This window comes from Panicum hallii, chromosome 7 (assembly GCF_002211085.1).
Source record: "Panicum hallii strain FIL2 chromosome 7, PHallii_v3.1, whole genome shotgun sequence".
Taxonomy (NCBI): Eukaryota; Viridiplantae; Streptophyta; class Magnoliopsida; order Poales; family Poaceae; genus Panicum; species Panicum hallii.
Genome location: NC_038048.1, coordinates 43,377,858 through 43,402,956, shown reverse-complemented (window position 1 = coordinate 43,402,956; position 25,099 = coordinate 43,377,858). Strand labels below are relative to the sequence as shown.

The following is a 25,099-nucleotide window of genomic DNA, read 5'->3' as shown; positions in this document are numbered from 1 at the left end:
AACTGTTCCTTCTCATTGATGGCATGCTACGAGTGTCCCCTCACCCGTTTGCTCTCCGCATCTTGACCTTGGAAGTTCGTTTTAAGTTAGGTCATCCTCTCCAAGGAGTCCTCGCCATCATCAGCTGCTCTCTTTATGGCCTGCAGATCACCTGTTGGTAGCTTCCTTGCGAGCCTAAGCACCTGCATTGATGCACCATGGATCCCGAACAAGACAAGTACTAGTCAAGTAAACAATCAATGAAGGAAACATGACATCAGATAGAATGCAAACTGTTCTAGACTCTAGAATATCGAGCGGTCGGCGATCACTTGGTAAGACAAGTGCTAAACGGAATACAGTTAGTCGTTTTCTTGCACGCAATTGATTCTATGAACGGTAGAGGCGCCATGCATATCACTGCTGAATCAGTGAACACCAGGAATGGAAGATACACCATTCGCGTTTTGTGCCTGCTCTTACTAACAATAATTTCCTTGGCTCCTTGTTCACCATTTTACAGACATGTAACAGAAGAGGACAACTTCTGGTATAACCATTTAAACACCATAAAATTGCCGTTACAATACAGGGATGCATTCTCTTTTATAGAGAAGATGAAAACAATTACCACATGGTCAAGGTGATTGAAGGCACTTGATTGACCAATACGTTTGATTTCTTCAGCATCACCTTCCTCATAGGCAGATAATAGTTTCGTTGCACATCGGTTCTGATTGCTATTGAAGAAGGCTTGAACCCTGCAATATGGCAGAAAAGGGAAAAATAATGAAAAGAAAAATCCCTTACACTTCACGATTTGACGGAAAACCAAACATGGGAGATGGCACAAATATTATTATACAAAATTTCTTCAGTGATAGTAACTGCAAATCATTGTAGCATTTCTGAGCTTGCTGAAAAATATGCGCGTAAAGGTAGATGATGATTGCACTCAGATAAGCCTGAATACAAGAAACAACTTTTGAATCAGACAAGTTATATGTTCAAGATATCATACTCCATAGATGAGTTGGCAGGTTTTGTGTTAAAGATGTGATCACAGACAAAGTTGCAAGATACAAATATCATGCCCTATTTTCTAATATTCTCAGTTCAATAATAAGCATGCAGTCTCTGGATAAGTAAGTACAGACTACAGACATTATAGTTCAAAAAGAAAAGAAGATTACCTTGCATTGGCTGTTCATGGCATTGCACTTATGGACAGCAGAACCAAGTCTTAGAAAGAAAGCAGCAGCATCTGAATACCTGTCAGAGGACCAAAGATGGATAAATGTAAGATGATTATGTTAAAGATTACTTGCAATGCTAAAAATTATGTGAATGCAATTCTATCAGTTATATTTACCGAGTTGGTTTGAGAAAGTGTGCAAGCAGCTACACCCTATCTTCATTATGTGGGATAGTAAATATCAAACCCAAGTAGCTTACTAAAATTCCTAGGTGTTAAATTTATAATACAATTCATGGTGTCAATCCTTTAATGTAGGTTCAAAACATTTTCTGCTTGTCTTTCTTTGTCTACTAAAAAGCTCACCTCACATGTAAGAAGAATGAAGTCAAATTCCAAAGCAATTCATGATTGAGATACCATGTAGATATAAGATATAGCAAACAGTGTGAAATTACAATAATCAGACATTAAGGTGGTCTTACTTCTCCATCTTAATGTACAAAGCTGCAGCAGCACGATACAAATCAAAAGCCATCTGTTCCTTCCCATCTTCTTTTAGAATTGTGCAAGCCTCATCACACATTTTAATAGCTTCTTCAGGAGATTTCTCCTCCAAGGCACTGATTTCATAACATTATGTTCAGCACATAGCTTCCACGTTGTTCATAATTATAAGATGTGTTATTTAAATTTACCTGGCACTTATAGCATTAGATGCAGGTTGGTCCCTTCCACATTCACGGTATAATTCTGAAGTTCTGCGATAGAAATCAGATACTTCATTCCAGCGTCCAAGCTCCTTTGCTAAAGCAGCAGCAGATTCCATATGCTTAGCGGCATCCCATGGTCTATAAAACTAGTTAAAGGCACACTAGGTGATTGTCCAATGATGTGAATGAAAGAACGAAAACTGCAGAGATATTTCCGAAGAATACGAGGAGATCATTTCTTGTCCTTTCGAGGCCTTCTCAAATGCATCTTTTGCTATCTCATTGTCCTTTTTGAACCTATACACAACCGCTTTTAAAGAGAAACGAATTTCACTTATGTGCTCCAGAATGAACAAATTCCTATCAAGAAAACAAGGATGGCAAAGAAAGTCACAGACCAGCTTGCTCATACAAGGAAGTAGCGCTTTTCCAATCAGCGTTCCACCTTGTAAAACTTAATTTTGTTCTGCAAAAAAGAGTATATTCAAGACAAATTTGAGGGAACATGCTTTACAAAAGAGTCAATTATAAGTTGATGAACAGGACATTTTTAGGTGCCACATTGATAAAGTAGTAAAAGTAAAAACAGGAAAATCAAAACATATACGATGTAGCAACCAATCACAAACTAAAAGAAAATAAATTTCAACGACAAAATCTTACTATATTGATATTTTCATCTATACAAAGAGAAAACAAAACTCTGAACTTAATTGAAAAGTGTGCGGCACATCTATCATTATATTTCTATGCCACATATTTGCCTAAGATTAGATACAGCAATGTGTGGCATAGAAATATAATGATAAAAAAAAGGGCGTACCCAGTGCCGTAGGCTTCCCGCACTGCGCGGGGTCTGGGGAAGGGTTGTTTTTTTTTTAAGCGCCAAGCCTTTCCCGCATAAATGTGCAGAGGCTGGGGCTCGAGAAATATAATGATAGATGCAGCAAAAATCATTACGTTAAAGGTCTCTCCCTTCCTCCAAAGGAAAAAGGCACAAACTGCAAAGACGGTGAAATCTGAATGAAGAGCCATAAAGACAAGGGCATCGGCATAGTTGGCTTGATCCATCTTTTGAAAATCAAACAGAAGACAAAGGTTATTGTTGATTTTGTACCTTCTCCCGCGCTAACAATGACACACTCACAAGCTACTTTTGGTTTTGTTGTTCGGTTAAAATGAAGACCTAAACTTGCTGTGGTTACTTAGTCAAGCTGAACATATATGGACATACAGTATGGTACATGAACTTAATCCAAGATCACGAAAAAGGGCGGCACCCGAAACAGCAGGGGTAGTGCCTGCATAGTGGCAACTAGAAAGTAAACCCTACAGCTACACTGTCATTCAACGTCCTAGGCGGCGCCGTAGTTTACTGCCCGCCAGCACCCCTGCCCTGCCGCGCCGTGGCTTAAGCCGCTGCCACAAATGCATCTTCTTAGCATGCACCCGGCTCCGGTTGGCAATCTTCCTCCACAGATTGACGCTCGTCGGTGCCCTCCGCTTGGCCCGCAAGTGGCGCCGCATCTCGTCGAATAACGCTTGCATGTTCCCGCCGCCACCACCGGGCCTCTTTCCCGGCGCGCTCACCACCGCCCGGCTCGTGGACTTCTTATCCTGGCCTTTCGTGCGGTGGAACATTCCCCCGAGATACTTCAATGGCGACATGTGGTGCTGTTCGCCAGGAGTGCGGCTGGATGACGGGCCCTCCTCGTCACGCCCATTGTGGTAGTGGTGGTGGAACACCGTGGCGATCTTGTTCTTAAGCATCCGCAGCCGCTCCACCCGCTTCGCCAGGACTTCCTGGCGGCGGCGCCTCCTCATCGATCTTGACACCTGAGGCGCATACATCGGCGGTGCGATCCCTCGCCACGGCATCGGCAGGGCAATACCCTGCCACGATACCGGCGGCACAGTACCCGGCCGCGACACCGGCGGTGGTGAGTAGGAAGCAGAAGCGCTCGACTCCGGCAACACCGTAGGGCTCGTGGAATGGTACGAGATGGCGGCGCCTGACAAGCTGTTGTGGCTGCTGATGTACATGCTGCCAGAGTCGACGCGTTTCAGCGTTCGCCGTGGTTTGCGCCTTGACAAGCCCGCGCTAGAAGCGGAGGCGTTCGTGCTCCGTCGCCACGGAGTACTTTCTTCATCATCATCTTCAGCTCGGCGCAGGAGGCGCCCCTTGGGGTCCCGGTTCGGCCTGATGCGACTGTGTATGGTGACCATCGTGTTGCTCGAGGAAGATTGTTCCGGCGTAGCCACGCCGCGCCCAGCTCGCTCCAAGCCACAGCACGACGCCTTGCCCAGGGTCAACCCGGAGTCCTGTCTTCTCAAAGGACGCATCGAGGAGGAGCTTTCTGCTCCCACATGCTGGACTGTGGCGCGGCCGTGCAGCTGTGCCTGACCCAGAGACGCCCCCCGCGACACGGAGCGACGCCGGCTGCTGCCCTCCGTCGACGACTGGTGACCACGTCCGGAGGTGCGACGCGTCCTGTCCCGTTGGTCGGCGTGCCGATTTCTTCCTATCACCGTGCCATGCTGCGACGTCGCAGCGACTCCGCGTCCGGCTCGCTCCGAGCCACAGCGCGACACCATGCCCAGGGACAGCCTGGAGTCCAGTCTTCCCAAACGACGCGTCGAGGAGCTCTCCGCTCCCACGCGCCGATCCGTGCCGCGGCCTTGCAGCCGTTTCCGACCCAGAGACATCTCCCGCGACACGGAGCGGCGCCTGCTGCTGCCCTTCGGCGACGACTGGTCACTACGGCCGGAGGTGCGGCGCGTCCTGTCCCGTTGCTCAGCTTGCCGATTGCTTCCGATCACCGTGCCATGCTGCGATGTCGCCGCCACGCCGCGTCCGGCTCGCTCCGAGCCACGGCACGACACCATGCCCAGGGATAGCCCGGAGTCCAGTCTTCTCAAACGGCGCACCGAGGAAAAACCTTCCGCTCCCACATGCCGAACCGTGCCACGGTCGCGCAGCCCTGTCCGACCCAGAGACACCTCCGGCGACATGGAGCGACGGCTGTGGCTGCTGATGCTGCCCTCCGGCGATGACTGGTCACCACGGCCGGAGGTGCGACGCGTCGTATCCCCAGCCACCGTGCCATGCCGCAACGTCGCAGCCACGCCGGGTCTGGCTCGCTCCGAGCCACGGCTGCTGCTGGTCTCAAGCGACGTCTGGTCCCCACGCCCGGAGGTGCGACGCGTCGTGTCCCGATGGTCGGCGTTCCGAGCGCCTCCCGTCACGGTGCCGTGCCGCGACGTCGCAGCCACAGGCAAGCGGTAGAGGCTGAGGCCGGAATTCCATTGCTCTCCGCTTGGACGGTGCCGTGGTGGCAATGCAGATGCAGTAGTCCTTGACGAGCGGTAGGAGGCGAGGCGGGCAAGGACGGGCTCTTCCGTTGCAAGGGGACTGCCATGGACGTTGCCGACGGCTCGACTTGACACTGTTGAATACTGCGGGTTAAGCCGGCTGGGTCGCTCGCCGGCCAGGAGGCCGGGGGTGCTGGGCAACGCCGGTGGCCTCAGGCTCATGGGTGGCTCGGCGTCGCGTGTCTGGCGATCTGATCGGATGGACAACTTCCTCTCCAGTGCAGGAGACATCAGAGAACCCGATAGTATCTAAAAACAGATGATTTACTGCTGATCAACACTTGCCGAGAACACAGAGAATGAGAAAGTGAAGGGCAAATGATGCCTTTTCATAATTACTGGCACAAAAATAAATTACCTTTGCCTGCTTCAGGAGAGTCTGCTGGGTAGCATCATCTAGCATCTTCATCAGTAGAGCCCTAGATGTCTCATCTAACTGACAATGTAAGAACAAATTAAACTTGTGATCGTATATGTCAGATTTGACAGCATGCAGAAAAATTGTAACTTTGACATAAAAAATGCTTCGGTTTCCCACATCCTTGCAGTCAGATTTTAAAATCAGAACGATTGCTTCAGTTTACCATGCCAAATCTTCAATCCTTCTCTCTTTCAAATGTATCTGAACACGATTTTCTACTGGAAAACGAAGTCTATCTTTGACTTGTTCTCACAAGAAATAGCAGTGACCAGTGAAGCCATAAAAAAGTTACATTTTCATTTGCGGGACCCTTGTGAAGCAGCCCGTACAGTCTCTTGAGCGCCTGTAGATCAGACGAAAGTTGCTCCAATCCAGTTTCATCTGGTGTTCCGTTTCAAAATTACAATAAAAAACGAAAAGAGAAACCCATCAACACACGCACATGTATCTCTTTTTGAAAAAAAGAAATTGTAGGGATGGCAAAGGTCGACAGAGAACAAAGATTCGAGCACAGACTAACCGCCATTGCGAGGTGAGGAAACCGACGTCGTTGCTTGATCCATCTTCTTGGGGGAGCACCAAACCAAGGTCGAGGAATCGGAATCGGAAGAGACTAGGTTTGTGCCCGTGCTGAAAAATTTTTCAGCACAACAAGAGAAAGTGACGCATACCCACGAATTGCAAGCAATTGATGTCTTGCCGAAAAAAAAAACACGAACAAATCAGGCAATGTAAAACTAAGCACTCATTCACAAAAAGACAATCAGAAAGTACTAAGATATGGTTCTTTGGCAAAAAAAATATGATTTTAAATAATTTGGGATGACATTACCTCCAACAAAATTATTATCTGTTGCTTGCACTGTTATTTCAGTATAAAGAATCCAAGCAAAATTTGTAGAAACTTAACCAGCAGGGCAGGCTTAAAAAAATCTGCTTTACCTACAACAACGCATATATACAACATCCTTAGTGGTGATAGTCCACAGGCTCGATACATATGCCTCTACATAGAATCTGCAATTGCTTATACTGTGTGCATGGCAAGACATACCTAGCAGCCAGCAGCCATGGTGAGAACTTTACTCTTATGGTGCTAACAAGTAAATATTGTTCCACTAACTAATCTTTTAGATGAGTGCAATTTGCAGTAAGATCAACTGGTTGAAAAGATTAATATTGGCACTTTTAGATGCTGCAATGTCAAAGTTGTGTGTTCAGATTGATCTGCTTGTCTACATAATATCCAGATTCCTCTTCCTATTCACATATATATATATATATATAGATTTTGACATCATACTCTCATATAAATATATTGATTTTGACATCCTATTTTTATATACTTGCTGAAAGAGAATGAGGATGCGTGGAAAATAGTACAATAGATTGATTGAGATCCTGGGTTACATACGTATAGGGATGAAGAGATCTTGGGTTTATAGAAACAGCACCAATCAAGATCTCCTCATATCTCTCTAACCATACAAACCTGGCCGGCTGCTATACGCCTGGCACAAGGCCCACACATGTACAAGTCAATGTCTAACACCCCCCCCCTCCCCCGCGCAGTCAAATCGTCGGTAGACCGAACGTTTAGACTGGATCTAAACTCCGTGAAGACTGACGAAGGAAGCCCCTTGGTGAAGATGTCAGCGAACTGGGACGTCGTGGGGACGTGAAGGACGCGCACATCACCGAGGGCGACACGCTCCCGAACGAAGTGAAGATCGATCTACATGCTTGGTGCGCTGATGCTGAACGGGGTTAGAAGACATGTAGACGGCGCTAATGTTGTCGCAATACACCAATGTTGTCTTGCGCAAAGGAGAGTGCAGCTCAGACAAAAGTTGGCGTAACCAGGAGGCCTCTGCAACGGCATTGGCAACAGCACGGTACTCGGCCTCAGCACTGGAACGAGAGACGGTGTTCTGACGCTTCGAAGACCAAGAGACCAGATTGTCGCCGAGGAAGACCGCATAGCCCGAGGTGGACTTGCGAGTGTCAGGACAGCCTGCCCAGTCAGCATCAGAGTAAACCACCATTTCCAGAGCAGCAGAGGGGCGCACCAGCAGGCCCATGTGAAGAGTGCCACGGACATAGCGCAGGATGCGCTTCAGAGCATCAAGGTGAGGCTCACGGGGATCATGCATATGTAAACAGACTTGTTGAACTGCATAGGAGATGTCAGGCCTGGTGAATGTGAGATACTGGAGAGCTCCAGCAAGACTCCGAAAATCAGTAGGATCTGACGCAGGAGGACCATCTGCAGAGAGTTTCGGATTCACATCCACTGGAGTAGTGCAAGGTTTGTAGTCTGTCATCCCAACACGACCAAGAATCTCAAGCATGTACCGTCTCTGTGAGAGAAAAAGACCAGAACCTGTGTGCTGCACCAGCATGCCAAGGAAATGGTGAAGAGGGCCGAGATCCTTCATGGAGAACTCCTGCTGAAGAGCATCAATGGTGCGCCTGAGCAGACCATCTGAGGAGGCAGGCAAATCTGTTGTACCAAGCTCGAGGCGCCTGCTTGAGGCCATAGAGAGAACGGTTGAGTCTGCACACAAAGTCTGGATGAGTGGAATCCTCAAAACCCGATGGCTGAGCGCACTAAACCGTCTCTGGGAGAGTGCCATGAAGAAAGGCGTTGTTGACATCAAGCTGGTGAACAGGCCATGAGCGGGAGAGAGCCAAAGAAAGCACTGTCCTAACCGTGGCAGGCTTGACGATAGGGCTGAATGTCTCTGAATAATCCATGCCTGGCCGCTGTGTGAAGCCGCGAAGAACCCAGCGAGCCTTGTAGCGCTCAAGAGACCCATCAGCCTTGAACTTGTGCTTGAATACCCATTTTCCGGTGACCACATTGGAGCCAGGGGGCCGAGGAAGAAGATCCCACGTGTGGTTGGAGAGCAAGGCGGAGTACTCAGCTTCCATGGCAGCACGCCAGTTCGGATCAGCAAGCGCGGCGCGGTAGGTCCGTGGCACCAGAGAGAGGGGCTCGGCCTGGTAGAGTGCCAGTTGCCGGAACCCGCGCTTCCCACGGGTGACCATGCTGTGCTCATTGGTCACGGGAGGAACAACAACAGCACGAGCAGGGAGCTGGGGAGCAGCAGGGACAGGCGCAGGCGCAGCTGACTCGGAGACGGGCGGCGTGGGGAGCGCAGGTGCCTGCGCCGAGGCCTGCGGGCGCAACAAGGCCGGCGCAGGTGGTGTCGAGGCCTGCGTTGAGACCGGCACCGAAGCTAGCGGGGACGCAGGGGCCGGGGTGGGCGTCGAGGAGGGTAGGCGACGTGGGCTGGATGCGCTGCCGAGCATTGGAAGCGCATCAGGCGCGCGAAACACCGGTAGAGGTGCCAGAGGCGGGGTCCCAGCAGGAGACGTCGACGTGCCGGAAGCCGCACGTGGCTGTGCGGGCGATCGGCCAGTAGTACCTGCAGGCAATAGAGGTGATGACGGTGGAAAAGGCACCGGCACTGAGTTAGTCTGTTCTTCCAAGAAATTGAAGGCCGCTCGAGAGGGAGGTGCAGGGTCTTCAGAGAAGGGAAAAGAAGACTCCTCGAAAACCACATGGCGAGAGATGATCACATGATTAGTGTGTCGATCAAGGCAGATGTAACCCTTGTGGTGAAGGGAGTAGCCAAGGAAGACACACAGAGCGGATCGAGGGGCGAGTTTATGGGCTGCGGTGGCGGAAAGGTTAGGGTAGCACTTGCAGCCGAAAACGCGTAAATGCTCATACAATGGGTGCGTCCCATGAAGGGAGAAGTACGGCGTAGAGAAATTAAGCGTTTTGGTGGGTAGGATGTTGAGTAGGTAGGTAGCGGTGCTAAGAGCGGCAGCCCAGAAAGTGAGGGGGCCACTTGCTTGAAACAGTAGAGAGCGAACGACATTATTAGTGGTGCGGATAATGCATTCGGCTTTACCGTTTTGCGGTGAGGTGTAGGGGCAGGACATGCGTAGGTGGACACCGTGGGCAAGGAAGAAGGTACGGGCGCTAGAGTTATCAAACTCATGGCCGTTGTCGCACTGGATGCCTTGGACGGTGACGCCAAACTGTGTGCGCACATAGGAGAAAAAGTTAGAAAGGGTGGTAAACGTGTCAGATTTAAGGCGTAAAGGAAAAGTCCAAAGAAAATGCGAGCAGTCGTCAAGAATAACCAGATAATATTTGTGGCCTGAGACACTAGTAACAGGTGAAGTCTAGAGGTCACAATGAATTAACTGGAAAATACGAGTAGCACGAGACGATGAAGCATGAAAAGGAAGACGAGTATGACGCCCTAACTGACACGTATGACAAAGAGTATGACTAGCAGGTTTATTACAATGAATGACTGATGCTAGTTTGGAAAGAACTTCGGGACCAGGGTGCCCAAGCCGCTGGTGCCAAAGAGAGGAACTGTTGGGCACAAGGAGGGCAGTAGCCAGGAGCCGCAGCGGGTAGAGAGGCCCAGAGCTGTATCTAACGATCTCGGTCCGACTGGGTAGAGCCTTCACAGAACAACCAAGAGGGTCAAACTCAGTGGAACAATTGTTGTCGGTAGTGAACTGACGAACGGAAATAAGATTCTTAATAAGGTTAGGGGAAACCAAAACATTATTAAAAGTGAGTTGATGAGGGAGCAAGGTAGAGCCAGTGGAGGTAACAGGGAGCAAGTTCCCGTTGCCGACAACAATGGACGAAAGAGTTGAACCGGAAAAGGAGGAAGGTGAAAGAATACCAGCGTCGGAGGTCATGTGGTTGGTGGCACCAGAATCGAAGTACCACTCATGTTGTGGAGGCTGCTGGAGCGACATGGTATGGAAATTCGCCGCGAGAGCTTGCTGGTCCCACCCGCCAGCAAGGGAGGGAGTCGGAGGGGTGTATGCCGCTGGAGGTGGAACACCCCACTGACCGGCCCACTGTCCTGGGCCAGCGAAGTAGGCCCGCGACTGCTAGATTGGGCCAGCAGACCGAGGCGGCGCCAGAGCCCGTTGGCCTGGGCACATGTAGATGGAGCCGGCCCAAGGGTTGTGGTAGGAGGGCCAGCCTGGGCCTGGTCCGCCTATGCCACCGGAAGTAGGGGTGCCGCTTGAGGAAGGGCTCCCGTTGCCGCCGGAGTTGCCGCCCCCCTTGTTGTGGCGCTTGCCACCACGCTTGCCGCGCTGGGAACCGCCGCCCCCGGAGTTAGACGTCGCTTGATGTGGCGACTTCGGGGTGGAGGGCTGCTGCGGTGAAGGACACGAAGGCGTGGAGGCTGGCGGCCTGGGGCCACCGGAGCTGCCAGTAGTAGGGCCGGAGAGGGCAGCGAGCGCCGTGGCCGGAGGAGCTTTGGCCATGGTGAGTTCCTCAAGGCGCAGATCGTCTCTGACTTGCAGAAAAGTGGGCAGAGGGTTGCTGCGGCGGAGATGAAGGCCGAGAGCGCTGAAGCGCTCGTTCAGCCCACGGATGATGTTGAGGACGAGCGTCGCCTCGGTGACAGGTTGGCTAAGGTCCCGGAGGTCTTCGGCCATACGCTTGAAGCGGCGGCAATATTCGATGACGGACAGATCGCCTTGGGTGAAGGCGCGGAACTCCTGGTTGGCGTAGAGGGCGCGCGTGACGTGATTCCCAAGGAACTGGGAGTTGATGGCGAGCCAGATGGTGCGAGCAAAAGCCCCACGCTGACTGTCGATGTCGGCGAGGTCGTCGGAGATGGCGCCGATCAGCCAGGTGCGAACGACGCAGTTCATCCGCACCCAGGACGGAGAGGCAGGCGAGACGGTGTCGAAGAGGACGTGAGACTGCAGGGAGTACTTGCCGAGGACGTCGAGGAAGGACTCCTTCCAGCGAGCGTAGAAGGAGGAGTTGACGTCGAGGAGCAGGGGAACCAGAGTACGGATGTTCTGGACCGACACCGCCTGCGCATGTAAGTTGAGGAGGACTGTGGCTTCCTGCTGAAGAAGAGCGTCCTGGAGACTGCTGATGTAGTCATCACCGTCACCGTGATGGGAGCCGTTGTCGTCGTCGCCCGCAGGAGGAAGGACAGCGATGCGCTCAGCGGCAGCGCGCTCCTGAGCGGCGCGCAGGCGGGCAGCGGCCGCATCCAGATCGGCCTGGGCGGCGGCGGCCTCTCAATCGGCCTCAGCGGCGCGAGCCAGGGCGGCCTCGCGAGCCATCTGTGCCGCGCGGGCTTGCTCCTCTGCAGCGCGAGCGGCCGCGAGGGCTTGGTCCTCGGCGTCACGAGCGGCCGCGCGGGCTTCCTCGGCGGCGCGAGCGGTGGCAGGGTCGCCGTCGAGAGGAGATGCGGCGGCGGCCAGGACGGTGTCTTCAACGCCGGAAGAAGGCATGGCGCAGGGCCAGGCGGGTGCGCAGGGTGCAGTGCCAGCCGGCAGCGTGACGGCGCGCGAGATGCGGTGCTGGGAGGGTGGTGAGGCGCGCGGGGTGCAGCGCCGGCAGCGGAAGGGAAGAGAAAAACCTAGACTCGTGATACCATGAAAGAGAATGAGGATGCGTGGAAAATAGTAGATTAGATTGATTGAGACCCTGGGTTACATATATATATATATATATATAGGGATGATGAGATCTTGGGTTTATAAAAACAGCACCAATCAAGATCTCCTCGTATCTCTCTAACCCCTGGCCGGCTGCTATACGCCTGGCACAAGGCCCACATGTACAAGTCAATGTCTAGCTCTTGCAATGTTCAATGCACTAAAGGAGAAACTTCACGGAAGTCAAACTTGCAGTGACGACAGCATGTACAAAATCTTTTTTTGGTTGTCTGAATTCCAAAAGTGCTACCAGCTTTAGTGTAGCAACGTAAAAGAACAAAACAACAGGTCAATCATTCATCAATAAGGCACTTTTGGAAGTACATCAAGCTTGTCAATTTATTTAGATCAGAATAACTAAACTTAGATCAGAATAACTCAATTTAGATCGATACGAGCAATCCTTCCAGTCCTCAGCAAACAGGCGAGCTCATAACCACAAGGGAGTTGGGGATACCTTGTTCACGAGAGCATGTCCCTTTGAAAAAGGATTAGTACACGACCAGCCGAGCTCGATGCGGTGAATGAGCTAATTGCTGTTACCTGCATACCATATATTGCTTTCATTAGAGCTGCTCAAAGCATCGGCAAGGTTAGATGAGCATGGCCGAAATGGACACCAGATTTGAGTAAATCATATGTGAGTATCAGATCTTCTCATGTGTAATGCATCATTATGGATATTTCGAAACAGCTCATCATGTGACACAAACACTGTCTTACATAGCAAGGAAAAGAAGACATCAGCTCGAATCAAACAAATTCCATTATGCGCAGCCTTACAACCATTTAAGTTTGGATCAAGGAGTATGTAAGCATAGGAAAACTTTCGGCAAAACAGATAACACCCAAACACTAATCCATTATTTTATTTCCTTATCTCAAGCCTGACAAAAGGACAAATATTATCTGTTCAGGGTTTCATTATCTACTAATTGTGCACAGAGAAGATGTGTTCTTTATTACAATATAAGTCTCTCAACATTCAGGCAATCTCTCAATATATGGATTTAATCAATCAACTTCAGGACAGCCACAACATAACACTGAATAACATAACTGAATCACTTTCCTCGTATGGAGATCAGTATCCAGTGTCCTTAATCTGTCAACATCCTATGCCTGCTCATTATTATGTTTGTTGCTGGTTACCTATTATTTCAAAGCATATGATTCTCTATTCCTATTCACTAACATTTTCTGTCCATTCCTATTCACTAACATTTTCTGTCCATGGTCTGACACACAATTTAATCAAGGATGGGACCTAGAGTAACTTGTGTTGTCATACAAAAACCATCACATTCTACAACCCCCATTTAAGTTTGCCCCAATTAAGCACACCTGTGAGCTAGAATTTCAAAGATTACTGATTACTGAATATGCGTCCACTTGTGTTTTGGTTGCTCTGTTATGTTGGAAATATGAAACGATTCCATTTCAGGCGATTAGAATTAGAAAATTACATTTACATGAGACCAACTCAATTGTACAAGGAAGAAAACTACCAGAAGTTTTCGTGACCAAGGGGAATAAGTGAGGGCTACGGAAATAGAACAGACCCTAACGATTAGCTGCTTGGCTGGTGTTCTTCTCTTCTCCTAAACAACCTAAACCTGGTGAGTGCAAAAGAATGAAATCAAGATTCAGATATTCCGTTAACAGATAGGCATGCTGCTAATCCACAGAATCCCAGCAATTTATAGGGATGCTACTATCGTTCTAACCTGAGAAGCAAAAAAACAAACATGTAGAGGGCATTGTGCCCACCTTCTCACACGAGCAGATACGTTCCACTGTGCTGCAGGTGCTCACGGTGAGAGAAGAGCGCCCGTCTTGCCTGCTGGGATGCGGCTCCACGCACGCTGCCTTGGACAAGTACTGGAGTAAGAACCGGCTACGGCGGCGTGGAGGAGGTGCGGCGAGGACTTGAGACGGCGGCTTGGAGGAAGCGGACCGCGCGGCGGCGGTGGCGGCGCGAGGCGGACGGCGGCGTGGAGGAGGTGCAGCGGCGTGGAGGAGCGGAGGCGGAGAGGAGGGCTGTCGCGAGAACAATGGCGGTTCTTCCTTCTTGTATGAAGGGACAGGACGTTTCGGCCTTTCGGGAGGGGCATATATACGTCGCCGAAGCGACCGATATGAATGTAGCGGCGGTTCATCGTGTACCAGGGTCCACCAGAGGCCTTCCTTACATGGGCCCAAAAAAGACTAATTCTAGTGAAGTCAAAAAATGTATGGGCCAGCCCAATAGGATGATCGCTTCACGGACGAGCTCACGAGGTTCAGGTTTGGGCCTGAAGCAGGTGTTTCGTGTTTGTCATCAGACAAAAGGTAAGGAAGGAATCCAGATTTTTTTTTTAATGCATGGAGGAGCAAGGAAAGTACTTAGCGCCGTTCGCCAGATCACAGCTGATGCTGATTCTGACCTTCCCTGCAAGCGACTTCTTCATCCACAACCAGAAAAGGTATTCCGACACAATGCCACATAGACAGGCTACCCAAACCATCTCCTCCTCTCTCCTCTACTCGTCCCACATAGACAGGCTACCCAAACCATCTCCTCCTCTCTCCTCTACTCGTCGTGTGGTCGCTCTCCTTCCGCCGTCGATCCAGAGGGCAAACGATGTCGTCGTCCAAGTCCAACTTCTTCAGCCGCGCCTGGAACAGAGCTCGCGGTAAACAACAACGGTTCCCCGCCCAGCATACGCGTGCAGTTCGTCTCGCCATTTCTGCGATCTCGTGTTCTTCTCCTCCCTTTTCTTTTCTGCTCGCAATGTCTGAGAATGTGAGATGGATCGAATGCCAGTGCCAATGACATCCTAATGCTGCCTGCAGGCAAGTCGGATGTGGAGAGGATCTGCAAGAAGGTCTTCGACGACCTGGCGGACAAGGACACGGAGCTCCTGGACATCAACTCCCTCCACGTCGCCACCCTGATGGTTTACAAGTGAGGATGCCATTGCTTTTTTTACTTCATCAGTTCATCATGCGTCCCATCACTAACGGTTCAGGTGCTGGATGCTAACTTTTGTAATCTGTCCGTGCTGACTGCGCTTCCCCGTTTTGATTGGCTGCGCGCTTCGTCAGTTCAATCAACAAGCAGTTAATCGGGCCTCACAAGGACCCTCCCTGCTTGGAGATCGTCGCTGAAAAAATGGAGGTACCGCTCGAAGCTCAACTACTTTTCTTATTTTACAAAAAAAAACCATGTTGGTGGAAGAAATCTTGGCCCATGACAGATTGTAGCCCATGCTTAATGTTCGCAAGCCCAACGACTAAAACCTTTTGCTTGTTCGCTCTGATAAATGATAACGCAACCGCAGGAGTACCGCGCGAAGAAAGGGATAGCGTTCACGGAGTTCCAGGAGCTGATCCTCAGGTGGGTGGAGAAGGACCTGCGGCTGGTGCTCGTGAACAAGGCCGCCCTCGCGGTCCTGGGCGCGCCGCTGCTCGCCGTGACGGCCAAGAACGCCGGCAGGCGGGTGCCGAGGGTCAGCGACGCCGTGGAGAAGGTGCCCACGCCGCTGGTCGCCGCCGTCTTCTCCGTCGGGCTCCTGCTCCTGCAGGACGTCCGGGTGGGCAGGCAGAGGGAGTGAACAGGTCGATCGGACGGGTGGGCTCATCGATCCAAAGCGCTGGAAGGCTTTCGCTTTCAGGCACTGGCTCACGGGACATGGTGGTCCCATCCCATTGCTTTGCTGCTGCGTGATGGTAGGCTGGAAGCCTGATCGATAATGATGTGCTACTACTTAAGTTGCAGACTTCACCGGCAATTGGCATCTGGATGGCACGTATATGCAAAAATCATGGGAGAGAATTGGCACTCTAATAATTGCGACGCTCATTATTAATTCAAGATGCATGTTGATTTATACGCTTAATATGTGGTTTTCTTTTTTTGTCTAAAAGAAACAAGTGTGCCCGGTAGCATCATGCAGTACATGCCGTGATTCTTTGTGTCCCGAGGATGGCCATTTTCTTTTAGAATTGGATTTTACGTTGAAACCTTTTTGTGAGCCGTGTCTTGGAATCAACAAGCATCTATTGAATGTATGGAAACTGCAGAGCAAAAAAGAAAAAACGTTTGACTACTGATGTCTGCTCAGATGAGTATCTAACGAATGTATGGAAATGTGACTACAAATGATTCTCACGTTTGTAAAAATAAATATTTTGAAGCTATTAGCAGTCTAAATTTCTGAAATTTGACTACATCTTTGATGAAAACATTGGGTATGTTGAGATGGAGTAATATAATGAGTGATTGCATTTAGACGACATATATTCGCTACCTTAGTCTCTTGAAGGTGGATATCCATTTAGGTAGGGTGCGCGTGTGTGTTTTTCTCAACCAAGCGCAAGTATTTTCAAAAAATAGGTGTAGTTACACCAATCGGAAAAATCTCAATAACACATTTGGTTGAGAAAAAAATGCTACGCCCTTTAGTTTTTGTCATTTTCCAAAAATTGTGCGAGTACTGTGAACAGAGGCTGTGTCTCTGGGTACCGAATATTGGGTACTCGTAGCAAGATCTTGTAACAAAGCACCAAATTCTCGCGAGATGATGGACACAGTCCACAGATTTAGATTAGGGATCCGTTAAACCAGAATCTCACGCACTCCAGCAAGATACTTTTATTTCCGTTCCCCTTTTCCGTAGCCCCATCCAGCCCTCCGCCGTCGGCCATGGGGCAAGCCTGGGGCTCTCTCCAAGATAAACTCCAAGGTACCCGCCCCGCCCCTTCACCCCCCCCCCCCCCGATCGATCGGTTCGCGTCTTATTTGATCACAGCAATCTGTCCGGATTCGTGAGCGGTCGTGTTCTTGGAGATGAAGGGCGAATCGAATCGGTGCAGGGCGGCGGTGGAAGGAGCGGCAGGTGCGGAAGATCACCGACAAGGTGTTCGACCGCCTGACGGAGGACGCCCAGAAGCGCGAGAAGGAGGCCCTCACCTTCGAGGAGGTCTACATCGCCGTCCTCTGCGTCTACAAGTACATCAGCCGATCGAATCCTACCTAGTAATACTCTGCAGTTTTTTTTCCTATTCCTGATTGGTTTTGTTCTTGTTGGGCAGTGACATCAACAAGTACTTGCCGGGGCCGCACCACGATCCCCCGTCCAAGGAGAAGCTCAAGGCAATGATTGATGTAATTACAGTCCCCTCCTCTTCCCTCCCTTCCGTTTAATTTTGTTGGTTCAGTTCAGTATGGCCGATAGAATATCGTGTTCTTCTTCCAGCTGTTCCTTGCACTGAAAGCAAAGTGTTCTTGGTTCCTGTGTTTAGTATACTTTGGTCATCTTAATTCTAGTGCCATCAGCTTTGCTAGGAAGCCTAGGACACATCGTAGAAGTAATAGAACAGTGCTACCCGTTTGCAGTGAGTCAATGGTTTGCTGTGGAAGCTTAAATTTTTCCTCACAAATTCTCCCCATCGCTTCAGTGTTATCAGTCTTATTACGGTGTTGGTTTCTGAAATGTGCAGGAGTTCGACGTCAACCTGGACGGGCTCCTGGACCGCGAGGAGTTCGCAGAGTTCATCCGGAAACTGACGGCGGACTCGCTGTGCTCCATCAGCCTGAAGCTCGTGATCACGCTGGTTGCCGCGCCGGCGTTGGCGATGGCGACCAAGAGAGCGACAGAGGGCGTCCCCGGCGTGGGCAAGGTGGTGCGCAAGATGCCCAACGCGCTCTACGCCTCCGCCATCACCCTGGGCGTCGTGCTGGTGCAGAAATCCTCCGAGGGCGTCGAGTGACTCGCGAACCGAAGCAGCAGCGCGCCGTTATGTGCCGTAGGCTGGAGCGGCAGCAGGCGGCAGCGCTGCAGCAGGGTATCTAGGATAGGTGCTGCTTTCGACTTGTTCGAGCGATCCTGTGATGTGATGTATTCTGGTCTGGGTGCAGAGTTGCGTGGGTTCCGATCCTGTGAATTGTCTTGTCATGAGCAATTTAGGAAGTGAACAATAAAGCTGTACTCCTTGTTATGCTTTTTTTGTGAGTTTGCTTTTGCCATTCTTTTGATGAAGTTCATAGAACTTTTGTCTGCCCTTCTTTGTTCTCCGAGTTCAATTGGGCCAGCTGAATATGCCCGGCTCTCTGCTTGGGCTTGGTTTTGCAATTTTTTTAGAAATGCAACAGCAGACTGGCCTGGCATTGCCTTGTTTCTAACAAAGGCCTGGATTTTCCCAAGGACTACTGAAGCTCACTTGTCAGCCTCTTAAAAGAATATCCATTATGGAAAAGGAGGAATCCATTTTCTGGGCTCCAACTGATAGGAGTCTATATTTTTTTTAACTAGGCAGGAGCACTGCCGGTACATTTAAGAAGAGAAGCAAGCGGGTTCCAGGTTTACAGGTTTAATATTACATAACAAACTAAAACTCGACGACACAAAGTTGTAATCAAACATGAAAATAGGAGTCTTTTTTTTTTGTCTATCCAACATGAAAACCAATGGCTTTTCACATCGAAAATAGTGTTTGAGGTGAAACGTTCCTGGTTTTCCAATTGGATGCAAAAACAAATTTGGATATTAATTAGTTGGAGGGTCAAAATGGACTTGCTATTGAGAAAAATATTAAACTAGGAATGTGTATGAGTATCATATATACTAACAGTGTGTCAGTATGGGAGACGACCGAGGATCATCGAGGCTTGAGATAGAGAGGAAACAATGGCGGCACCCCAGCCATCAACAAGCCACCATCACCATCACTATGTTCCTTTTTTTTAAAAGTAATGTACTAATAGAAATAGTATAGTAGGGACAGAGATATTGGAATTATGGTGTGATGAAAATTAGAGTCAAATGGGCACACCACCCAACAAAGATATCCTGTCAAGTTTCTAATTATTTCCCCTCCCCTAAGAAGATTCGAGGCATATATCATTCCTCAAAGAAGAGATATAATTATTCCTAAAAAGGATATACTAAAATATACGAGTGTGTCCTCCCTTGTGGCCTAGTCTTCCTGTTCAATACTTTGCTGCTCTCTCAATCTCATATCAGATAAACTTGTCATCAGGCACGCTCTCCCTGCTTGCCCGTGCTCTCGCGCCCTTGGCCAGCTTTCTTCCCTCATCCATCTGCCAAGACCACCTTCAACAACAGACGAACAAGCAAGTAATGGATCCTTCACGGAAGAGGCTCCCCGCGGCCATCTTCCTCCTGCTCCTGCTCGTCGTGGCCACCGCTACGTGCAAGCACCAAGACGTACGTACACTTGTAGCATGAATCCGTGCGATCCATATGCTGATGCTTTAATTTGGGGGCTTAACGTTGCCGCGTGTCGATCTGCGCCCGTGCTGCTGCAGTCTGCAGAGACGGGGGCGCCGGTGCAGGCAGGGGATTGCCTGGTGTTCAACGAGAAGTGGTGCGGGCCGTGCCTCAAGTGGCGCGAGTGCGCGGACGCGTGCCTGCGCAGGAACGAGGGCTTCACCGGCGGCAGGTGCAGGGGCTTCCTCCCCCCGTACTGCTTCTGCGTCAAGCCGTGCTAGCCGCCTCAGACTGACGGAACGGAAGTACCTGAGGTTGAATAACATGAGTGACACCGGGTTGCACTGTAAGCTGCCGATGGCTTTGCTTTCTCTCGGAGCTGTGAATTTGCCGATCCACAACCTTCTACTACCGTTGCAGTAAGTCCCCGCTGACGACAGCCCACCCGTCAAATTAAAAGCCTGAACAACACTGAAGAAATCACTGAAACATTATGGTGTCCAAGTAAATCTGAAAATTAACAGAAGATACTCGATGACATAACATGCAAAAAGCAAAAAAAAATTGGAGCAAATTAAGCTTCAGCTAGTACTTTGTCAGTGGCAGTTGTCCCAACTTCCATGCTTACGAAGCACTCCATTAAGAAATGAACCATTTGTTTTCAAAAGCATATCAAAACAGAATTATACGAGCATACCGAAAAGCATGCAACTTCAGGTTCTTACTCCTGAAGCTGCAACTAATTAAAGCACAACAGTCTGCTCACTTTCAGCTCCATTGAATAAACTGAGGTGACTGAAGCTATCGCCGTTTGTGAAGTGAAACAACTGAAGCTGCGCCTGCGCACGAACTGTACTTGTTCTAGGGGATGAGGCAGTATGAGCGCGTCGCCTCCAGCTGGTGCTGGTCGCCAACTCGCCATGACTGAGATCGAGCAATGTCCAGCACGCCGCGCTCGAGGGCGAAGAGCATTCAGCTCCCTTGGGCGCGAATGACACTGTCTCGACGTCGGCACGTCGCGACACAGAACGCATCATGCTCCCCGGCTGGTATCCAGGTTCAGAGTTAGTTCAGCCCACACCACCGCGGACATCAGCTTGCCACAGCCTGACCCCGGTCGTGGCGTACGCCGATTCGCCGACCATGCATGTGGCCCGTCGGGGATCTGGGAGGCGGCGAGGGCAGCGAGGATGAGGAGAGAGAGCTTTCCACTGCAGGCGAGACCGCGAGAGCCCGGCCACCTCCGCGGGCGGCCGGGCGCCGCCGGCGCTAGAGCTGGGATGCCGCCACCGCAAGCCAGCAACCACAGCACGCGGTGGATGTACGAGAAGTAGAAGGAAGTCATGATCTGTGGAGTGGGCTGATGGAGGATGCCAGATTGACTGGCGTACGTCGCACAGCCGGAACGCGGCGGTGGAGCAGGCGAGCAGCGCAGGGTGCGTTCACGCGGCAGCAGGCAGAGCGCGGGGACGGTGGGTAGTCCAAGATTCAGTACCCTGTGATCCTCCGGCGAAGTCCTGCGATGGCGGCGGATGGCTTGTCCGTCGGCGACGTCAGCAGCGTCGCGGAGGCCGCCATCCCTCGGCAACATCAGCCTGCGGCGGTTCCGGGCCGTGGCGCGGCACGACCGGTTTCCCCTGCTTTCAATCTCGACCGCAAGATACAGATTGGACGGCTCTCAGGTACCTAGGGGGTGGACGGTAAATGAAATACCGGCCACCCCTGATCCCAGGTCCAGCGGCCATGGCCGCCGCCGCAGAGCTGGAAGACGGCAGCTGAAACGGACGGTGTGCTTGTAGGTCCATCGGCCATGGCCACCTGCCGCAGGGACCATGGAAGACCCTTGCACATCCGCGGCACCCCCACACACCGTGTATCGTCTGGCCAGTGGCCGGCCGCACGGCGCTGGCAGGTGGCAGCGGCGCTCGCGGCACGCCCGACGCACCGGTGGGTTCCAGACCGACCGCTGCGTGCCCTCGGAGTGGCGCGCGACGCACACCGGGCCGTAGCGTGGTGACACTAGAGCAGAAGGAGTTGGCGGGGACTGGGTCCTCCGCCATGGCGCCGCCCCGCTGCCGCGCCTGCCTGGCGAGGACGCCAGGGCTCTTACTGAAATCCGCGGCCGATCCCGCCCGCACATCTCCCATCTGACGGGTAATAGAGGCCTAGGGGGTGGACGCTATTTCAAATACCGTCCACCCGGACGGTATTTCAACCACCGTCCACCCCTGGTCATTGCAGGGCGCCGCCTCTGCTGCTCGCCGTGGCTCGTCGGAGCACCACCGCGGCGCGTGGCGTCGATTTCTCTCTGTATTTCCATCCTCCTGACGCCTTAGATTCTTGACTCCACCCGCTTTAGCCGGCGAGGACCGGCGACCGCTCCTCGGCTCCTGCCCGCGCGCGCCGCGCCGCGACGCGCCCTGCCTGCTGGCGCCATGCTCTCGCCTCCATGACCCCTGCGCGCCCACCGATGCTACATCCCCAGAAGGTGCCATCGAGTTCTCCTGCCATCCGCCCCTGCCCGTCGCACGAACGCCTCCTGCTGCACGCCGTGGCTCGCCTGAGCGCCGCTGCGCGCGCCTGCGCCATGGAAGCGGCCACGCGATGCTCATGGGCGTCGCCCCGGCCTCGACTGCCTTCAAGTATGCGCGCCGCCACGGCGCACACGGCGAGGGCTGCTTCTACGGTCACCAGGTCATGCCCAGCCCCATGATTCGTGTGCCCGAGTTGCGCGGATCACGACGGCGAAGTCACAAATCGCGAACACCGTCCCAATGCAGATTTGAGACGCGCGGTTTTTGAGGGAGTCCAGTGACTGTCATAGAGTTTGATAATATCATATTTCTGCATCCAGTGAGTAGGATCCCAGGCTGCTTTGTCGATTGAAATATTCAAAGAAACACTGTCAGCAAGCATATCAACTCATCAATGGAGCTTCTCGCCTGATTCAGAGTTCAGACATATATTCAGTTGCTAGGCAAGGTGACCTTCACATCGGCTTTCAGTCCACGATCAATCCTTCAATTCTCAGGTGCAGGCTTGCATCAGGAGATGAGCGGCACGCCGGCGCCGGCGACGACGAACCAGGCGTAGGACTAAGAGCTGCGCGATAACCCCGTGCAACTCTGAAGCAGACCCGGTGGCTGAGGATCCGTTGTTCTTGACGAATGCGACGACGAGGCCTCCAATTGCCCAGCGACCTCCACCGGCGGGGCTCCGGCCTGGCAGGCAGGCTCCTCCGGCAGCCACGTCACGCTCTGGTCTCGCGATCCACCCGGCCTGGCCGCCTGGGCCCTCCGCCATTGCGCCGCCCAGCTGCCGCGCCTGCCTGACGAGGACGCCAGGGCCTACTCTCTTTTACTAAAATCCGCGGCCGATCTCGCCCGCAAATCTCTGATCCGACGGCTAAAAGGGGGCTAAGGGTGCCTGGACGGTATTTCAACTACCGTCCACCCGGATGGTATTTCAACTACCGTCCACACCGGGTCGTTGCGAGGGCGACAGCTCTCCGCTCCCCGACTCCTGCTCGCGTGCTCCCGCACCGTGGCCTGCGGGACCTCTCTCGGCACCACGGCGAGCTCGTGCTGCTCCGCCTCGGGGACCTCCCCGTCATCGTCGCCTCGTCCGCCGACGCGGCGCGCGAGGATGCTGCGGGCGCGGAATCTCGAGCTCGCGACGCGCCCCGTCAGCCGGATGACCCGGTTGGCCATCCCGGACGGCGCCGAGGGCGTCATCTTCTCCCCCTACGGCGAGGCCTGGAGGCAGATGCGCAATGTCTGAACCGTCGAGCTGCTCAGCGCCCAGCGCGTCTAGTCCTTCAGGCCCCTCCGCGCCGTGGCGTCGGCGCCGCCTGGGCAAGCGGTGAACCTGAGCCGCCTCTTGTCGGCGTGCACCACCGACGCGTCGGCGCGTGCCATCATCGGGAGCCGGTTCAAGGATAGGGACGCGTTCCTGGCACCGATGGAGCGCGGCGTCAAGCTGTTCGCCAAGATGAGCCTGCCAGACCTCTACCCGCGATCCCGACTTGCCATGCTCGCCAGCCGGATGCCGGGTCGGATGAAGCGTTTATGGGAGGAAGCAGACGCGTTCCTGGACACCATCGGCCATCGTCCGGGATCACTAGGAGAACAAAGCCACCGGTGACGACAAGGAGGACCCGCTCGACGTTCTCTTGAGTACCGACAACATCAAGACAGTGGTCCGAGTAAGCACACATCACCTGAATGGAAAAAAAGGTTATTACAATCTCTACCATGTCAGCTATCACGCCATGCTAATCATGATCGTGAACAAGTTGACCAAGACGACGTTTGCGATTGCGAGACGGTTGTGCTCAATACAAAATGAGGTGGGAGGAAAACCGCTTCCGGCCCCGCGCTAGCAGCAGTAACGATCATTGCCCTAATACTCTCTTCATAATCCAATTTATTTCTTAATAATTTTTAACTTAAAATTTATAAAATTAGAGTCCGGTCCTTTTAGAATCCGGCTCTTAAAATTATCTAGACTAAAAATTAAGATCCTTTTACCACCCCTACTCCTACTGAGCGCAACACCAATCACCAATAAACAAACATAGGCAAGAAAGAGGACCGCAGCAATGGAGCAAGAAAGAGGACCGCAGAAGCGGAGCAAGAAACCAACCACACATTGAATAAATATCTAAAGAATAAAACTCCAGGGCAAATAAATAAATCAATAAGAAACTGGGAGATTCGTACTTTTGGACTAGCCTAATGGGGTGAAGGATAAGTTTCTTAGATTGGAACGTTTTTCACTTAAAGATGGTTCAAAAAAAATTTTAGGAGGATATATGGCTGGGCCACCAGACATTAAAGTCCCAGTTACCATCTCTGTTAATATTGTTCGCAAACGGCATGCTATGGTAGCAGAAGTGTTTAGCACCTTGTCGGTGTTTTACCGCCACGCCCATCGAGGGATACCTCCAAGGTGGTGAGTTTATAGGTAGGGTGCCACCGAGATCAGGAACTCGAAGGCGCAAAGGAACATAAGGTTTTAGACAGGTTCGGGCTGCCGAGAGCATAATACTCTACGTCCTGTGTGGTTTGTATTTCCTTTAATGATGATTGTCCCCGAGGGGGTCCCTGTCCGCCCTTATATAGTCCGGGGGACAGGTTTACTTAGGAGCTCTAGTCGGGTACTGTTATCGCCATAATCTGACCGGGCCAGAAGTGGGTCATGGAGCAAGATGGGCCTAGAGGACAGTCACGATAAGCTTGCGAATCGGACCCTGTGCAGGTGATTGAGGCCAGAAAGGCCGTATAATTTAGGTATAAGCAGTTAAGATTCGCGTCGTGTTTGGTTAGGGTTAGTTAAAGAGGATAAGTCTACGGACTATAAATATGTACCATGAATAAACGGGAAAGACAGAATCATTCATCAATAACTCTTGGCGCATCGCCTCCCCTGTTTTAGGGTTTTCATCGGGTAAGTGCCATGCGGCCCCGATCACGCTTTGTGTGATCGGGGTAGCATTACCTTTGCTCGTTTGTTTATGTGTTGCTCGTTCTGAAGCCTTGTAGATGGCGAGTAGCATTAGTTATCCTAGCACGCATAGAGTAATGTTATTCTTTTTTCATCTTAATCATGCTTTGTTCGTTGCTCTTGTGTGCTTAATCGTTATGTTCGATCACGGATGCGATGGTTGTATCTTGTTTCGTCTTTATCA

The 25,099-nt window shown here is 51.6% G+C and overlaps 6 protein-coding genes across 6 annotated transcripts; 3 read left to right on the top strand and 3 right to left on the bottom strand.

The window, feature by feature from the left end:
* Positions 1 to 69: 69 nt before the first annotated feature.
* Positions 70 to 2,197, bottom strand: LOC112901369 (gamma-soluble NSF attachment protein-like). The gene is made up of 7 exons (XM_025970265.1): positions 2,113 to 2,197; positions 1,873 to 2,025; positions 1,660 to 1,797; positions 1,173 to 1,251; positions 868 to 944; positions 611 to 740; positions 70 to 182 (listed from the first exon to the last, which is right to left on the bottom strand). The coding sequence occupies exons 1-7, from the start codon at positions 2,121 to 2,123 to the stop codon at positions 87 to 89; spliced, it is 684 nt and encodes a 227-aa protein (XP_025826050.1). The 5' UTR covers positions 2,124 to 2,197; the 3' UTR covers positions 70 to 86.
* Positions 2,198 to 3,015: 818 nt separating this feature from the next.
* LOC112900842 lies at positions 3,016 to 8,220 on the bottom strand. Its single transcript, XM_025969635.1, has 5 exons — positions 7,420 to 8,220; positions 6,223 to 6,310; positions 5,973 to 6,061; positions 5,618 to 5,695; positions 3,016 to 5,508 (listed from the first exon to the last, which is right to left on the bottom strand). Exons 1-5 carry the CDS (start codon positions 8,218 to 8,220, stop codon positions 3,235 to 3,237), a joined length of 3,330 nt encoding a protein of 1,109 aa, XP_025825420.1. The 3' UTR covers positions 3,016 to 3,234.
* A 2,395-nt stretch (positions 8,221 to 10,615) lies between these two features.
* LOC112900841 (translation initiation factor IF-2-like) lies at positions 10,616 to 11,634 on the bottom strand. The gene is made up of 2 exons (XM_025969634.1): positions 11,620 to 11,634; positions 10,616 to 11,560 (listed from the first exon to the last, which is right to left on the bottom strand). Exons 1-2 carry the CDS (start codon positions 11,632 to 11,634, stop codon positions 10,616 to 10,618), a joined length of 960 nt encoding a protein of 319 aa, XP_025825419.1.
* A 13-nt stretch (positions 11,635 to 11,647) lies between these two features.
* LOC112900840 (glycine-rich cell wall structural protein-like) lies at positions 11,648 to 12,073 on the top strand. Its single transcript, XM_025969632.1, has one exon. It carries the CDS (start codon positions 11,648 to 11,650, stop codon positions 12,071 to 12,073), a length of 426 nt encoding a protein of 141 aa, XP_025825417.1.
* A 2,677-nt stretch (positions 12,074 to 14,750) lies between these two features.
* LOC112901545 lies at positions 14,751 to 16,126 on the top strand. The gene is made up of 4 exons (XM_025970475.1): positions 14,751 to 14,871; positions 15,032 to 15,143; positions 15,284 to 15,356; positions 15,520 to 16,126. The coding sequence occupies exons 1-4, from the start codon at positions 14,820 to 14,822 to the stop codon at positions 15,790 to 15,792; spliced, it is 510 nt and encodes a 169-aa protein (XP_025826260.1). The 5' UTR covers positions 14,751 to 14,819; the 3' UTR covers positions 15,793 to 16,126.
* Positions 16,127 to 16,767: 641 nt separating this feature from the next.
* LOC112899936 lies at positions 16,768 to 18,209 on the top strand. Its single transcript, XM_025968600.1, has 4 exons — positions 16,768 to 16,923; positions 17,054 to 17,189; positions 17,273 to 17,345; positions 17,681 to 18,209. The coding sequence occupies exons 1-4, from the start codon at positions 16,884 to 16,886 to the stop codon at positions 17,948 to 17,950; spliced, it is 519 nt and encodes a 172-aa protein (XP_025824385.1). The 5' UTR covers positions 16,768 to 16,883; the 3' UTR covers positions 17,951 to 18,209.
* The last annotated feature ends 6,890 nt before the right edge of the window (positions 18,210 to 25,099 follow it).

Bases quoted from the DNA above. Each gene is read 5' to 3' on its own strand.
- LOC112901369 (XM_025970265.1), bottom strand. The intron at 1,252-1,659 runs GTAAGACCACCT...GTCCTCTGACAG, and splicing joins TTGTACATTAAGATGGAGAA to GTATTCAGATGCTGCTGCTT. The intron at 741-867 runs GTTACTATCACT...GCCATATTGCAG, and splicing joins AAATGCTACAATGATTTGCA to GGTTCAAGCCTTCTTCAATA.
- LOC112900842 (XM_025969635.1), bottom strand. From the start codon at position 8,220: ATGGCCTCAAGCAGGCGCCTCGAGCTTGGTACAACAGATTTGCCTGCC. The intron at 6,062-6,222 runs GTTTCCTCACCT...ACGGAACACCAG, and splicing joins TGGATCAAGCAACGACGTCG to ATGAAACTGGATTGGAGCAA. The intron at 5,696-5,972 runs GTAACTTTTTTA...TTACATTGTCAG, and splicing joins AGGGTCCCGCAAATGAAAAT to TTAGATGAGACATCTAGGGC.
- LOC112900840 (XM_025969632.1), top strand. From the start codon at position 11,648: ATGGGAGCCGTTGTCGTCGTCGCCCGCAGGAGGAAGGACAGCGATGCG.
- LOC112901545 (XM_025970475.1), top strand. From the start codon at position 14,820: ATGTCGTCGTCCAAGTCCAACTTCTTCAGCCGCGCCTGGAACAGAGCT. The intron at 14,872-15,031 runs GTAAACAACAAC...TGCTGCCTGCAG, and splicing joins CGCCTGGAACAGAGCTCGCG to GCAAGTCGGATGTGGAGAGG. The intron at 15,144-15,283 runs GTGAGGATGCCA...GCGCTTCGTCAG, and splicing joins GCCACCCTGATGGTTTACAA to TTCAATCAACAAGCAGTTAA.
- LOC112899936 (XM_025968600.1), top strand. From the start codon at position 16,884: ATGGGGCAAGCCTGGGGCTCTCTCCAAGATAAACTCCAAG. The intron at 17,190-17,272 runs GTACATCAGCCG...CTTGTTGGGCAG, and splicing joins GCCGTCCTCTGCGTCTACAA to TGACATCAACAAGTACTTGC. The intron at 17,346-17,680 runs GTAATTACAGTC...TGAAATGTGCAG, and splicing joins AGCTCAAGGCAATGATTGAT to GAGTTCGACGTCAACCTGGA.